Source organism: Carlito syrichta, unplaced genomic scaffold (genome assembly GCF_000164805.1).
Source record: "Carlito syrichta isolate Samal-C Ts95f unplaced genomic scaffold, Tarsius_syrichta-2.0.1 Scaffold148222, whole genome shotgun sequence".
Taxonomy (NCBI): domain Eukaryota; kingdom Metazoa; phylum Chordata; class Mammalia; order Primates; family Tarsiidae; genus Carlito; species Carlito syrichta.
Window position 1 is genome coordinate 670482 of NW_007092318.1, and position 17772 is coordinate 688253.

General features: G+C 38.1%; 1 protein-coding gene across 1 annotated transcript in view; it reads left to right on the forward strand.

Annotated features, from left to right (window-relative positions):
* The window catches only part of PHEX (phosphate regulating endopeptidase homolog X-linked), a 142594-nt gene that overhangs the window by 11043 nt on the left and 113779 nt on the right, over positions 1–17772 (forward strand). The window contains exon 3 of the mRNA XM_008050518.2: positions 3261–3422. Coding sequence (XP_008048709.1) covers positions 3261–3422 — 162 coding nt within the window. The remainder of the gene's footprint in view (positions 1–3260; positions 3423–17772) is intronic.

Consider the following 17772-nt stretch of genomic DNA (forward strand, 5'->3'; position numbering starts at 1 on the left):
TTGTAGTATGTCCCATGCAATATTTGGTACACATTTATTCTAAAAAGTATTGTTTACCAGACATTCAAATTTCATTAGGCTTCCTGGATTTCAGCCAGCAACCATATTTATATGGCAGTGTGCCCAGCACTGTTCTAAGTACTTTACATATGTTTATGCATTTAATTTACACGACAATCCTGTGAGATGCTATTATTATCCCCACTTTACAGAAGAGGAAATTAAGACATAGAGAGGTTAAGTAACCTGCCTAAGGTTTACTTAGCTATTGCATGGTGTTGTTTCCATTCAAACTCAGGTGGTCTGACTCTAGAGTTTGTGCTGATGCCATGTTGCTTGAAAAGGGCTTAGCATAGTTCCTGGCACAGAAGAAATGCTTGATGTTAGTGATTTTATCATCATCATCGTCATCATCATCATCATCATCATCATCATCATCATCACTATCCTCTCTGTAAAGCTCTGATTAAACCTAAAAACTCAGGCTGATATATGGGGAGGATGGGAGGATATCTCCATCTCTACCACATAAGCACTAGTTGGAGACTGCATGATGTTAACTTCATATGCAGTGACTTGGGAGAGTACGCAGCCTGAGCTTTCAGAGGTTTCCTTCATCATCATATTTCTTTTTATTAAAACAAGACTAGATTTCCTCCATGGAGCTGAGAAGGGGGAAAGGAGTTCTGGTGTCTTGACAACTATGGTCCCTTGCAATTTGAAGTCACAGTTCCCCCGCAGAAAGTGCAGCCTTGTGCCCCGCTGTGAATTGTGAATGATGAATTGGGAGGCTGAAACTAGAGTTTTCTCACTCAGCGGGCTCCTTTCCAAATTTAGTGTGAGTGATGTATTCCCCTGCTTTTGTATTAGGGCCGAGGTCAGAGCTGATCTTGCAGTTTTTCTAGGTACCTGCAAGAATACTGAGGTGGAGAGGCTACATCTGAGGGTTGGGAGCAGGGGACGTTTGGGAAAGAGGCCAGAAAACAATGCGCTTATGTGAGTTAAAATGTGTGTGAGGGTCCCCTGTGTGACCGTAAATGTTGTGTGGGACCAAGACTTGTATGATCCATGTCCCTTAGGTGTCACACAACAGATTAATTCTGTGACTGCACCAACAGAGTAACTGTAAATACAAACTGAAAGGAAGATTTTGTATGCCCTAGCATAGTTACATAATAAATCTTAATGCTAAAATAGAAGAGCAGTAAGTAAAAATGTAATTAGAGACAACTGAATTAGTCCTGAAAAAGAAAAATATTAAGCCAATTTGAAATTTATCAAAGTACTAAACCAATTTTTTGCTAGTTGTTTTTGGTAGAGGATAGGTTTGAAAATGGCAGGGGTTTTGAAATCCTATAGACATTAGAATGTTTACATATTAGTCACTTTATTGAGGACAAAAAGCAGTTTGAAATTTTCATAAAAAATCTAGGCTAGAGAAATATCTAGCCTTATTTTTATTATTTATTTATTTTTTGAGTTGGAGTCTCACTCTGTCACCCAGACTGGAGTGCAGTGGCATGCTCCCGGCCACCGCAGCCTCAACCTGCTGGGCTCTGGCGATCTTCTGCCTTAGCCTTCCAGGTAGCTGGAAGTACAGGCGCGCGCTACCATGCCTGGCTAATTTTTGACTTATTGTAGAGATGAGGTCTTGCCAAGTTGCCCAGGCAGGTCTCAAACCCGCGGGCTCAGACAATCTACTCTCTAGCCTTATTTTTAAACCTGGGGGAACCACGCTTGTAACCACACTATAAGATGTGTTTCTCAATTTATGCAGATTGTACTTTTTTGGGCAGTTCATTCATATTTAGCTGAAAACTCATTGGGTTTTCATTACTTCAAACACAAACGTATTCTGGCATTAATTAAAGTATGAAAATTGTCCAGAAGGTCATTTTTCCAATGTCATTAAAACATTGGTTGCTTTTTAAAAATCAGTTGGTGCATATTTTTGTGCTACAGTGATAACCAGCAATTGTATAGCAGCTGGAATAGAGTTGGATTTCAACATTAAGCATTTTAGAAACTTCTCATTTGGTAATGAATGGTTTTTATTGAAAGCTCATGGATAGAGATTTATGTACACATTTCCTATTTATGGACTATCTTCTATGTGCAATTGTATATAGGCTTATGAAAGAGGAAAAAATGGTAGCTCAGTCTGTTGTGTCTTTCTGTCAACTTACACAAATATTCAGTTCTGTCCCTAGACCTGGTCCCCTCATTTAGAACTCCCCACTTTGGCCCTCCTCTGGCCATGCTGTCCCCCCAGTCAAGGAGTTTCTGGGGTCATATCAGCAGCCCTCTTTCCATACCCCAGAATTTCCTGATAGAAGACCCCAAACTCCTTCCAAGGCTTGTGTGGGTCTCTTTAAGAGTTTTATTCTTCTGAGAGGTGCACAGAATATCAAGAGGCTTAAGAATTTATATCTGGCCTACCAGGACTTTATTAAAGTATATTGTAAGGATATCTTTTAATATTTAAATAAATGACATGTGTACCTCTGTTTTGGTTAGCCAAAGAAACCACCCCAAATCCTAGAGGCCTGAAACAAGAATGATTTAATATTTTTCATGATTCTGTGGGCTTGGTGGATGGTTTCTCTGCTGCATTCAGCTCAAGGGTTGCTTGGACTGGAAGGTCAATGATAGCCTCAGTCACATGTCTGCCAGTTGTTTCTAGCTTGGTTCTTCTCTATGTGACATCTCCCCTAAGAGGCTTATTCACAGGGCAGCCTCAGGGCTTCATTAAAAGGGAATTAACATGGAAGGTGCAAGCTTCTTCTTTTTTTTTAAAACATATTTAAGGCCTAGCTTTGAAACTCACAAAATGTCACTTCTGCCAATTTTATTGGTCAAAGCAAGTGACAAAGTCAGCACAAATTCAAAGCAGGGGAAATAATAGACTTACCATTTGATGGGAAGAGTAGCAAAGTCACTATACAGAAGGACAAGTAGGATGGAAGAAAGAGTCACACTTACCTTTGCAAGCAGTCAACCACATATTCCATTTGTATTCGTGTCTCACAACCTACAGTTGTTAGAGATGGTCCTGCAAAAACCAATAACCAATAACTTCTATCCACTTGTTCGGAATGCGGTATTTCATATCGTGAAGTTGGTTCAGAAAGTCATTTGAGGGGAAATGTAAAAGCCAAGGCTTGGGAACTGGTTGATATAAAATCATTGTTTAATTTGGATAAGAACAGTACACAACGTTCAGTGCTTGTCATTAATCCTATGATTTTATTTTTAAATAGCTGCTGCCATCTTGAGTAAAGTAAATCTGTCTGTGGATCCTTGTGATAATTTCTTCCGGTTTGCTTGTGATGGCTGGATAAACAATAATCCAATTCCTGAAGATATGCCAAGCTATGGGGTTTATCCTTGGCTGAGACATAATGTTGACCTCAAGCTGAAGGGTAAGTTTCTACTGGGGTTTGGTAATACATTTTATAGAGAGTGGGATTTGAAGCGTGATTTCTCACTTTTTTCAGCGTTCTTATTTCTAAGAATTTTTAAAATGGAAGATTGAAAAGGAAATGTGTGGAATTTTGGTCTCTCAGATCTCAGTGCAAATCCGTTATGTTCATGTTTAGTAACAGTAAGTTCTGCTGAAGGATGAATAACATTTGATTGAGAGCAAAGGAATAGTTAATAAAAATTATATCAATATACTTATTTGTCTGTTGTGTTCATAGTAAACTTCATTCTTGCTCATTGTGTCCTAGATTTTCATGGCTTACAAAATGTACTTAACACCTCATCATTTTTTGACATCACTTTGGAGAACTCTGGATGACCTTGTGGTTGTCATATTGTTCCTGTTAACTTCTAAATTGACTCTAGGGATACTCAGTTTTCTCCCATGGCCTTTCTAGCAATGACAAGCTCACACACACATACTCACACGTGTGTATATACACAGATGTATATATGCTAGAACACCCCCCGCCCCCACATACACAAAAGTTGGAAATGTCTATTACTGGAAGATATTCTGTTTGCATTGGATCTAATTTTCATGCTAAGCCATTGGAGAAAGCCACTTCAGGAGGGAAGTAGGAAGATTTCAAAGTCAGATAAAGTATTTGTTTTGAGAAGGCAAAAATAGTATGTGTCTTTTTTTTTGAGTTGGAGTCTCACTCTGTCACCCAGACTGGAGTGCGGTGGCCGCTCCCATCCACCACAGCCTCGACCTGCTGGGCTCCAGAGATCCTTCCGCCTCAGCTTTCCAAGTAGCTGGAACTACAGGCGCGCGCTACCATGCCTGGCTAATTTTTGATTTTATTGTAGAGATGAGGTCTCGCCAAGTTGCCCGGGCAGGTCTCAAACCCGCGGGCTCGGGCAATCCACTCACCTCGGCCTGCCAAAACGTGGGATTACAGACTGAGCCACCGAGCCCGGCCCCCAGTATGTGTCTTTTTCATTGGCGCTTTTGACAACTGTGAGTTATGCCATGTAACTTGCGTTCAGTAACACCTACAAAGAATTTATGAGAAGTTATAAAAATCACCATTTTTTCTTTCCCATCTGTATTTTCCCAATATTTTAAGTACATGAAAATTAAATATGTATCACTTTATAGCAAGTGAAACTCTTGGCAAAATAATTAGATAACTATTGTCAATTGCAAAGAAAATGTGCTTAAATTTCACAACTAGATATAAATCACATGGACTGATATTTTCTATTAGAAGACCAAACTTAAACTTGGTAAGTTATAAATGAGAATCTGCAAGAATGTCAGGATTTTCCCCTAACCCAACAAGTGAGATTCCCATACTATAAAACCATAAGTAAGACCTTGAGGAGTAAGTTTACTAATACTTATTTCCCTATAGAACAATAGTTCATGTTGGTCCTTAATCTACCATTCTTGTCCATTTCCTGATTCTTTTCTCAGACTTTTCTTCCTCGATAGACAGATGTGTACACACATGTGTGCATATACACACATGCACAATCATGCATGCAGAAATATCACTGATAGTTAAGAAAAACACAAGATTTCCACATATGCTCCTTTTATATTAGTTGTAGCCGCAATCTTTCTATCTTCAGGACATGAAGTGGCTACAGTAATTTAAATAACTTTCCAGGGATGTCATATTATGAAAGTTAAAATCAATACCTTTATGCTTTGTTTGTGGAGGATATTATGTATGGACTCCTTCAAAAGTCATAGAAATGAAGGTAAATTGTTTAGCACAGGGCTTTTGTTTTTGTTTGCTTGCTAGGTTCCTTTTAAAAGTGAAAAAAAAAAAAGATTTCCAAGCTCTGTTGAAGTTGTGCATAACCTCATATGCACACCCATATATTTAAAAAAATAGCTGATATTATTCATACTACTCTGTAACCTGTTTTAAAAAACCATGCATTCCTCATAGACACAGATTATGTCAGTAGTTAACTTTTCTTCTTATAAATAACACCATAATAAATATTCTCTGTACACATCTCCATGTCTTTATCTCTGCAAGTATGTTACAGAGGATTAAATATTCTTTTTCTTTTCTTTTCTTTTTTTTGAGTTGGAGTCTCACTCTGTCACCCAGGCTGGAGTGCAGTGGCACGCTCACGGCCATCCCAGCTTTGATCTGCTGGGCTCAGGCAATCCTTCCGCCTCAGCCTTCCAAGTAACCAGAACTATAGGCACTCGCTGCCATGCCCTGCTAATTTTTTGTTATTATTTAGTGCTTTTTATTGTGAATTCCATATAGCCAGTTGATTCTCACAGAATTCTTTCTGATTTTTTACCCAACTCTTGTGTCCATAATGTCCCTCTGGTTACAATTTTGAAGAACAGCTGTGGTTCCTCATAAATGTTGATTGATATGCTTGTTTATATCAATAAGTAAGATAGAAGTAAAGAAGCAAAGACTGCTGTTGGAAGGTCCCTTATTTGTCAGTTATATGTGTGACTTCTTTGCTGAATCAGACAACAGTTTGCAAATAGGAGAAGACTATTTCTTCATTTTTTTGGTGCTACTCACGATATGGCATGACATGACACATTTAAAATTTAATCTGCATTATTAACATTTTGGCCATAATTTTCTTAAGTTTGTCATCAAAACAAATCAAGCCCTTTATGCATATCTAATAAGATACTTAAAGAGATAAAAAGAAATTACTTCTAATTTTTTTTATTTATTGTAGAGACGAGATCTCGCCAAGTTGTCTGGGCTGGTCTCGAACCCGTGGGTTCAGACAATCCACTCGCTTTGGCTTCCCAAAGTGCTGGAATTACAGGCTGAGCCACCGAGCCCTGCCAAAGATTAAATATTTTAAGAGTATATAAAGCTTTTCAAATATCAGATATACTGACAGTCTTCTTTATCTAAATGTATTTAGATTACATTCCCAGAAATTAACTTATTGGGTTGAAAGAATAGTCACAAATTTAATTTTTGGTGCACATAGCCAAATTACCTTTGAGAAAGTTTATTTCTAGGTCTTTATATATGTTCTTGCTTTTTTAAATGATAACTTTTTCCCATCAATTGTTTTCTGTGGTATAAAGTAAGGTCAGCAAACTATGGCCAGTAGACTAAATCCAGCCTATCGCCTGGAAGTTTTATTGGAACACAGCTGTACCCATTCATGTGTACACTGTCAATGGCTGCTTTTGCGTTCTCACAGCAGAGTTGAATAGTTGCTGTGGAGATTGTGTGGCCCAGAAAGCCTAGGGTATTTATTCTCTGATCTTTATGGACAAAGTTTGTGAACCCCTGATGCCTGGTGTAAAGTAAAGCTTTGAATATCTATATTGGATTTTATTAGAACTTCGTTAGTTAATAGCTGTTTGATGGTTTCTCTGGGATTTTTTAGATAGTTAATTATAAAGTTTAGAAATAGCAGAACAGTGTTGAATAAGAGCAATGACAATGGGTTTGATTTTCTTATTCTAAGTTAGGTGGCATTGCCTCCAGGATTTCCCCCAAGAATACATAATTGTTTTTTTCTGATAGCTATTCTTTATTTAGTGTTCTGCTGTTCCTGGTTTTGTTGCTCAAGAAAAATTCCTCTTTGCTATTTATCAAAAAACTCAGATGGAATATCTATCCCTTTTAACTTCTCATGGTTTCCTTATACTGAACTAAACTTCTAATTTTGAAAGAAATCCTACCTATGAATGGTTTATTTTTTTTAAGACATTGCCAGAATTGAATAAGCTACTATTTTGCTTTATGTATTTGGGTCTATATTTATGATTCATATTGGTCTGTGACTTTTTGTGTGCTAAGTTTGTCAAATTCTTTTTATCAAGATTGTGCTGGCCTTATGAAACAAAGTGGGAGGCTTCCTATGTATTTCTATCCTCTAAGAAAGACACAACTCAATAAATCCCAAGTTATTCTGTGACAAGCACTGTAAAGGACAAATTTAGACACTGATTGTGGGGTTCTTTCTTTAAGTGTCAAGAAGGAGAGCAAGTGGGGGAGTAGTGTCTCTTTTAAAATTAGTATCATCTTGTACCTGATGTAATGTAAAAAATAAAATATCCATTCTTCAAACTTTTTTTTTTTTTGAGTTGGAGTCTCACTAGGTCGCCCAGACTAGAGTGCAGTGGCCGCTCCCAGCCACCGCAGCCTCGCCTGCTGGGCTCCAGCGATGCTTTCGCCTCAGCCTTCCGAGTAGCCGGAATTACAGGCATGCGCTACCACGCCCGGCTGATTTTTTGATTTATTGTAGAGATGAGGTCTTGCTGCCCAGGCGAGTCTTGAACCCGCGGGCTCAGGCAATCCACTCACCTCAGCCTCCCAAAGGCGCGGGATTACAGGCTGAGTCACCGAGCCTGGCTTCTTCAAACTTTTAAAATATTTTTATTATAGCCATTCTAATAGATATGCAGTGCTATCTCATTGTTTTAATTTGATTTTCTCTCATAACAACTATTGTTGAGTATTATTTTTTTATGCTTGTTTGTCATCTGCTTTATTTTGAGATAATTCAAACTTAGAGTTGAATGAATAGACAAAGAACTATGTGTCCTTTACCCAGATTTTTCAATTATTACAATTTGCTACATTTATTATATTTTTCTCATTCTCTATAAATGTATATATTGTCTCATTCTCTATCTCTATCTATACATTTATATACTTTATATATTTAGGTGGATAGTACATGACAAAGTAATCTGATCTCTATAAAGGTATAGACAAATATCAATATAGATACAGACAGACTTTTTCTGAAGTCTGCAAGTGTGTTACAGAGAATTTAATATTCTTAAAGTGTATAAAGCTTTCCAGATGTCAGATATGTTAACAATCTTATTTATTTCTTTTTCTTAAACATTGAATTTTGAAATTCTATCTATATCTATCTATACTTTATATCTATCTATGTTTCTATCAGTTTATCTACCTATGCATCCAACCATCCATCCATTTATCATTCCTCCCAGGTAATACAGACTAATTGTAGACCAATCATAAATAAACAAGAAGAAACATACTTCAAATCCTACCACCCAGCAATAATAACTTTTTAAATGCAAATATACATATAAAATTATATATTTCTTAAAGGGGTTTATATAATATATTCTATTTTTATACTCTACTCTTTTTGCTTGATATATTGTGAACATCTTTTCATGTTAATAAAAATAGATCTATAACATCATATTCTATGACGGTTTTGTATAGATGCACTATAATTTATCTAATCAGTGTCTGTATTGCCATTTAGTTTATTGCCAGTTGTCAACCTCATTGTAAGCTACTTGGAGCATGAATTTTGAAGACTCAAGTGTTGGATTTGAGTCTTAGTTCCCTTTTATTTACACTCTATGTCACTTTGGGCCAATTACTTATTTTATTTTGTGTTTTTTTTTGAGTTGGAGTCTCACTCTGTCGCCCAGACTGGAGTGCAGTGGCCGCTCCCGGCCACCGCAGCCTCGACCTGCTGGGCTCCAGCGATCCTTCCGCCTCAGCCTTCCAAGTAGCCGGAATTACAGGCACGCGCTACCACGCCCAGCTGATTTTTTGATTTATTGTAGAGATGAGGTCTCGCTGCCCAGGCGGGTCTCGAACCCGTGGGCTCAGGCAATCCACTCACCTCAGCCTCCCAAAGACGCGGGATTACAGGCTGAGCCACCGAGCCCAGCTTAATTACTTATTTTTTAATCATTAAAATGGAGATAAGAATACCCATATCATAGGGTTTTTGTGAGGATTAAAGGAGATGACCTATATAAATTATCTAGTTCAGTTCCTGGTACATTGCAAGCCCTGAATAAATATTTGTCCTTTGCTCCTTTGTTTTGTTTCAGAGATAGTTCTAAGGTTCATGAAGTAATGTCTATCAAATGCTTTAAGTTTTATTCTGTCCTTATCCTTTGTGTAAATATCATGTGCTTTCAAAAATATTGAATACTGTCAAGATATTTTTCCTCACCCTTGATAAAAAGAGAGAGCATCCAAAAATAAAACCCAATACTACCAATCAAAAGAATACTATTTTCTTATGGCTGATAGAGAACACACAGATACGGCTGTCCAATTTGTGAAATGAAATGGATTTGACAGACCTGGCTGATGAAATATTGCCCTCTATTGAAGTCAGCAACCTGGCTTTGTGAATTTTTTCCTTAAATGGCATATAAGACTCAGATTTCTACTCAGAAAATAAAATTATTTCTTGTTCTCTCCAAGAAGCAAGGGTTTTTAAAAAGCTGAATGTAATCAAGTGCTTGTCTTAAAATCCCCATTCTACTACCCCCCCAAATTTGTCTTCATGTGACCATGAAAGCAACGCAGCATGCATTGCTTATAAGCAAGCAGATGGAAATTTAGCAAATGAGCACTTATGAAACATGAGGCAATGGATGAGATAGAACACTTATGTCAAATAGAAGACAGATGACTCAAGGTAGGGCCAGGTCATCTCTATTATGGAATAGCCATCTTTGCCAGTATTTTGTGAAGAAATGGAATATGTTATTTTTAAACACAGCTCCAGCAGAACAATAAGATAAAGAAGGAACTATGCATTAATGAGCAGATAAAGATGATTGTGATTCATCGATTGGTTATTTATTTGTAAATACCTGTTGGCTGAGATTCAAATGGTTCTCATAATTAAATATCCCTCCTCTCCCCCATATAATCTTGTTTTTTCTATCAGTGATCGGGACCAAATCATCTTTTGCAGGTAATAGAAACATGAAAACTTAAGTTCTGCTCCTGTAAAGTCATTTACTAATTAGGAATTTCAGATTATTGAAGACATAGTGAATTGTGTCATTTTCCTCATACTGTGTACATAGTATAATGATGTACCAAACTGAGCCTTGACTTCATTAAGTTATTTGAAACAGATGACATCAGATTGGTAAAAGTAGAAATGCATTGGGGCAGTGCTAAGGACCAACTGTCCGTTGTGGTAGGCTTTTTATTTCTAGTGAAAACGTAGCCCGTTTAATTTTGAGTGAGTCTACTATATAAACTGGGTGCATCCACGCAGAGAAGATTCCTATTTTTCTGAGACCCTGTTTACTCCTTTTTTTATGTGGCCACTGGGAAGCAACAAATGGCCAAATTATGCATACATCATTACGGTCCTGTATGTGCAGAGGGGTGCTATGTGAACATTTGGGCCTGTATAGGAGCCTTTTGGATTGTGAAAAATAATTTTACTTGAAATTTTTGTTTTTGTTTATATTTTTCCTCCTTTAACACACCATTTGATCATAAGTGGGGTGTGTGGTGCATGGAGTGTTGTGGTGGGGGAAGAAGTTGTCAGATTAAAGAAAAAATAGCGGCTGAGCTCGGTGGCTCAGCCTGTAATCTCACGCTTTGGAAGGCCGAGGTGAGTGGATTGCCTGAGCCCAAAGGTTCAAGACCAGCCCGGGGAACTTGGTGAGACCTCATCTCTACAATAAATAAAAAAATTAGCCGGGCGTGGTAGCGCGCGCCTGTAGTTCCAGCTACTTGGAAGGCTGAGGTGGAAGGATCGCCGGAGCCAGCAGGTCGAGGCTGCGGTGGCTGGGAGCGGCTGCTGCACTCCAGTCTGGGCGACCGAGTGAGACTCCAACTCAAAAAAAAAAAAAAAAAAAGCAATTGCCAGTTAGGAGACATTCACTTCAAATAAAGAGGGTTGGTTCATGGGTACAAAGATACAGTTAGATAGAAGGGATAAGATCTAGTGCTCAGTAGCACAACAGGACAATTATAATTAACAACAATTTATTGTATATTTCAAAATAACTAGACGAGTAGATTTGAAATATTCCCAACACAAAGAAATAATAAGTATTTGAATCGATGGATCTCCCAGTTACCCAGATTCGATCCTTACACATTATATGTGTGTATCAAAAAACCACATGTACCCTATAAATATGTACAACTGTTATGTATCTATACAAATTAAAAATAAGTAATTGAACTGAAAACATATAGAAATAAGTTTTCTTTGAAGGCTCTGTAGAAAATGTGAATGTATCCCTATGATATGTTCTCTCTAAATAGCTAAATAAAGAGACCATGAGAATGGCCACCATGTGTAACAGGTGGTGCTTTGGTAGCTCTGACAGTCTGCATTTTAGGTTTTCTTCTTGTGTGTCCCTTTCTCCCTCCAGCGCATGTCTTTGTCTTACTTTTTGACTCCTATTACTCTAAGCATTCAATTTTAAGATCTGATCTTTCCCCCTATAGCTTTAATGTAGCTCTTCTGTCATTAGTGATTCACATTACAAATAAGTTGGCTATGGTTGAAAAGAACCAGCTTTATTTGTGACAGTCATTCTAAGTTGTATAATATTTAATTTAGGAGAAATGCACTTGCTTCAAATAGATTTAAATGCAAAGCATTTTGATTGTACTAACTGATCTGTGAAAATAGTCTCACTTATTGAGCATTTTTTCCTGGCACTAATTGCTTTCAGCCACAAGTAACAGAAACCACAACTCAAACTGGCTTAACCAATAAAGAAAATATGATGACTCTTGTAACCAAAAGGTCTAGTAATTATGTTGATTTCAGGTAAGGATTGATCCAGCAGCTGAACCATGTCATTAAGGATTACATTTCTTTCTCTCTCTCTATTCATCCACTATGTCATGTTTTTTCTCATTTTGTTTGGTCATAAGATTGTTGCTAATAATAACCAGGATTTTCACTTCCTCATTCACATCTAGCAAGAGGGATTGTGTTAGATACAGGAGATACAAAAGTACAGAGATTAATAAGGTCCCCTAGACTGTCCTCATGGAAATTGCAATCTGCACATCACAAAGTGTTCCAGTAGGTATTGCAATCAAGACTCTGGAGCTGTGCTGCTCAGTGTGGTAGCCACTAGCCACATGTGGCTCTTGAGTACTTGAAGTAGGGCTAGCTGGAATGAGACGTGCTGTAGGTGTAAAATATATATCACATTTCAAAGACTTCATTTTTTAAAAAAGTAAGTATGCTCATTAGTAAGTTGATGATTTCATTTATAATCATGATTACATATTGAAATGATAATATTTTTAATATATATTAGGCAAATAAGCATATTATTACAAAATGTCACATGCTTTTTTTAACTTATTTAAACTTAATTATGAGAAAATTAAACATTATGCATGTGGTTTGGATACTATTTCTACCAGACAACATTGCTGTAGAGCTCTGAACAAGCCATTAGAAAAGTGAGCTACCTAGGAACAGTTCAAATGGATTTCAGTGCTAGTGAAGGGTCAGAGAACACCTTTATTAAAAATTGTTCCCTAGCCCAATCTCCAGCCCCTCTACATTCAGTCCCTTGTGGCACTTACAACCATCTGAATGATCTCATTTATGTACTTGCTTACTCGTTCTCACCTATACCCCCACTTTCACCCCCTGCACATGGTAAACTCCATGAGAACCAGAACCTTGCCCATTTTGGATGTCACTTGACCCCAGCACCGAGCATAGTGACATAACAGTGTTCAGTAAATACTTGGTAAAGAAAGAACAGAAAGAATGTGCCCTCTGTGCATGGCTGGGTGCAGTGGTGGGGCAGCTAGCTAGGTGTGAGGAATGGCTTTTTCTTCTCCTGTTTCTCCATCTCCTTCTGTGCTTGAGGTTTTGCATAGTGTCCCAGAAGAGTTCTGAGAGGCAAATGGGACTTGTCCCTTATAGCAGTGGAAGAGGAATCGTCAGTCATTCTCTATTTGTGTCCTGGGTCTCAGGAAGGCAGGACAGGGATGTGGGCAACAAGATAGGCCGGGGCCTTTCCGAAACTCCATGGTGGTGTGATCTTGTGCAAGTTACAGACAAGAAAAATAAGACCTTGAAGGATGGGGTTCAAACTTGTCTTCTGAAAAAAAATAATGTGACTCTGCCGTTTATCAGCTATGTGACCATAAGCAAGCTACTTCTCTCTCAGCTTCAGTTTCTTATCTGGTGATACTGTTGGATGAATTCAGTGAGATGCTTGGAAAACCTTTTGCACAGGGTTCAATAAATGGAATTTGTTACTACTGTTAATTTCACAAGGATTAAATTAACATTTTAAAAGCATTTGGCACATAGTAGATGCCTAATAAATGTTAATTCCCTAGTCAAATAAAAAAACTTCAATTGATAAGAAAACTTTAACAGCACTATTAAGGTAAATGATTGTGATCTAGTTATTCCACTCCCCCCCAATCTCAACATGCCTATAATTAAGGAAACTGATCTTGAAAGTGGCAAGACTAGGTAAAATCAGCAGATTAGGATATTTTTGCATATTCACACCTTTGTCAGACTTTGGCCATGACCCTAAACCCTGGAAGGTTTTGGAAATCTAACTGGTTAGACAACACATTCACTGGGGGCTATGTGATTTTTAAATTACTCCTACAAGAAAAGAGGAATTGGTGAAAATAAGAAAAAATGCCCTCTTAGACTTTTCTAGAGCCTCTCTAGATGCCACTTAAAATCCCATCAATTTTCCTTTCTTTTCTCTTTTCTTTTCCTTATACCTAGGGTATTCTTAATGCTGGTCCACAGCCCTCAAGAGGGATGTCAATAGAATTCAGGGTCTTAAATGGGAATAAATGCACCTTTATTTTTATTCACCTCTGATGAAACCTTAGCATTTTCTTTTTTTCTTGAGACGGGGTCTCTCTGTGTTGTCCAGGCTGATCTCTCACCTAGGCTCAAACAATCCTCCCATCTCAGCTTCAGCATTTTCTTTAATCATGAATGTAGCAACAAATCCCAGTACTATTAGCAGTGCCTGTGACTTTGTTACCAATAGGAATCATGAGTATTTTTCTGTCTTATTACAGATGCTGCAAGTATCTTGAAATGTTATGTACTTATACCACTACTTCAAAATTATAGTAGTTGATAGACTCAATGTTAGGATTTGTTATTTATTGAATTAATGAAATAGAACACATATTATAAATAATAGCACACAGTTAAAAAAACTTTTGTTAACTGTGTTTCAGAATACATGGTGTCCTTTGTAAACCTATGTTTCTTATTTTATGCACTTATAAACATTATTCTACCTGCATAATAAACATTTGTATATTAACCCTGAATTGTACCCCACGTCTTTAAAATAAAAAACAAAAAACAAAACATTATTTTGAGAATAGTTCACAGGTTCAACAGACTGCCAAAGGGATATATACAGAAAAAAGATTAAGTACCTTGGCATATGGAAGGATTGCTGGAGCAGGACTCTAGAAGGCATAGTTTTACTTAGCTCCAGCGTCTCAATGCAGTCTAATGCAGCATCTCAATGCAGGTGTTTTGAATGGAGTTGGCTATTACATGGCCCCATGGGTCCACTGATACCCAAATCTTTGAACAGTCCACTGTCTACATTGGGTAATGAGCACATTACCGGCAGTTAATATGTGTTTATAAAGGATATTAGATAAAACTGGAGATATGTATTTGGAGATTTGTGTCAATACCAACCCTTGAACTGATTAAGTACTAGCTTTATGGGATTGCCTATGCCACAGAACATATATATTTTCCGGTGAAATTACTAAGTGTTGCCTCATGCTTATCATGAAAGCAGGGTGTTAAAGGTTAATTTCATTTAGAGATGATACAGCTTTTGGTGTGTTGTGGTTGGTTAAAATACTTGCAAACAGTGCAAATGGTTGAAATTAGTAATACACAAAGTAATGTGTTTATTCATAAGTAAATACTGCGATGCTATGCAAAAGAGCTAGCTTGGTGTCCAATTTTGAAGGCAAGGGTTATTAATTGAACTTGAAATGGTGGGGAGTAGGGGAGCTGCAAATCTGGAGATTCTGGGAGTGAGTTCGAAGGGGAAGCCTGATACATAGAACTTGTCTTTGTTGGAAGAAAAGAATGAATGGGGCTGTTGGTGAGAGGCAACAGGAGTGAGATGAGCAGGTGGAGGATGTTGAAATCCTTTTGTGAGATTTTTTACTTGCAGCAGGAATGTTGAGATTTCTGAGAAGTGGAGCGACAACCTGAAAATGCTATGCATGGGAATATTGACTGAAAACAGAAGTGGGAAAGCAGACAAGGGAGCTTTTTTGTCGTGTAAATTTTGCAACCCATTCTGAAAATTTTCCTGTGAGTTAACTTGAATGTTGTAGGAAGAAAGAAATATTCTACTTCAGAATTTTGTTGACTAAATTTAGGTTCTTTTGACTAAATATAAGTTTTTTTGGCATGACTAATGACATAGGATATGTGCATCCTGAGAAAGACGTATGCACCCACAGGGACACTTCTCCACCTGCCCACATCCAGGTCCTGTTTTACATGGTTGGTATGTTTAGGTGTATTTTACTTTGCAGTTGTTCAGAAGGATTGCATATTTTCAAAAAACCACTTCCTGAAAGAGGATGACCATTTGGAAAGGAAAGAAAAATCCTAGCTGACTTTGGTGGTAACAGTTGGGAGGCATACCCATGTGAGCTTTAGTGGTAACGTTTCTTGAAGCTCTTCCGAGTGTCCACGTGTTCCTTCTGTTGCTTGCCAGAAACTGGAATAATAATGATGCTGAGAATACAAGATTTTTGTGAGAACTTCCGGGGCACCAGATTTCACAGCAGAAGAAGATAGCTCAGATTTTCTGTGCTTTCGAGAGTTGGGTGAATCCCTTACTTTTACCATACTCCTAATTGGTCAACAGCAGAATGGAGGCACTAGAAAAATTTAAAAATTGGTTGCATGCCCAAATGCTTGGCAGAATTGGGTTGAAAATTTTATTCTCGCATTTCCAAACTCTCTGAATAGATGGCTTCAGCTGCGTTCTCACCCTCAATTCTTAAGAACTTTTCAACTGTGACTGAGGTGGGGGATGGGTCAAGCATCTTTACAATGTGACAAAATCTCCATTTCTCCCCTGATTTACTACTAATAAGAGATACTTTTACTCATTACTGGAAAATGATCCTTTGATAGATTCCAAAAACATAAAATTGTAAGAGTATATCACACAGGGAAGGGCCTAACAGGACTAGGCAGTTTATAGAGGTGGTCTTATTTAATAATGCCATTAGTTACCATTTGTTGAACCTCTAAACTGAGCTCCCAGCATGCCTACATTGATGGAAGATTTATCTGCATTTTGCAGGTGAGCAAACACAGGCACCAAGCAGGATAATGACTAGCCGTAAGTCGCATAGCTAATATGCTCGGAGCTAGGATTAGAATTCAGGTTGTTTGACCCTTAACGCCTGCTAAAAGTCCTGAGAATTAGGAAGGTAGCATTATCCCTGTTTTACTGTTATGCAAACTGAGCCTTAGAGGGGCTGAGTCACCCATATTCACACAGCTTGTGACATAAGGATATCTTCCAGAGTAGCATTGTCTGATAGAAATACATGAGTCACAAATGCAAGTCACATGTGATTTTGTTTTCTAGGAGTCACATTTTTAAAAAGTAACAGTTGAAATGATATATTTTGTCTAACCTAACATATGTGACACATTGTCATTGCAACATGTAATAATGCAAAAAATTTATTCAGGAGACATTTTTCATTCTTTCTTTCCTACTAAGTCTTTGAAATCTGGTGTGTACACTATACTTGCAACACATCTCTATTTGGACCAGTCACATCGCAAGTGCTCAATATCTTTGCTGGACTACTGGCTTCTATATTGAACAGGGAGGCTCCAGAGTAGTGGTCTTCAACCCTGGTGACAAAGTGGAATCCTTGGGTGAGGGCTTGCAAGACCCAAATGCCTGAGATCCATCCTCAGAGATTTTGGTGGAATAGGCCTGGATGTGCCTTGGGCTCTGGGATTTTTTTAACCACTCTCACATTTCCAAGCGATGCTCAAATGAACTGATTAGAAAACGGTAACTGGCCGGGCTCGGTGGCTCAGCCTGTAATCCCAGCACTTTGAGAGGCTGAGGCGAGAGGATTGCCTGAGACCACGGGTTCGAGACCCGCCCGGGCAACTCGGCGAGACCTCATCTCTACAATAAATCAATAACTAGCCGGGCATGGTAGCGCATGCCTGTAGTTCCAGCTACTTGGAAGGCTGAGGTGGAAGGATCACTGGAGCCCATCAGGTCGAGGCAGCGGCAGCTGGGAGTGTGCCACTGCACTCCAGTCTGGGTGACAAAGTGAGACTCCAACTAAAAAAAAAAAAAAAAGAAAAAGAGAGAAAGAAAACTGTAACTGTTGTATGTTAGAGAAGGTTGTGAGTTTTCTGAAATGAGAACCATTCAAAATAACTACTCTGACAGTGTGCTTTGCTAGTTGACATTAATGAATGTCAACCAATGTCCTAGCTAATTTATTAATTTCTTCCCATTTACATTTCCCAAAGTTGGCCAAGTCC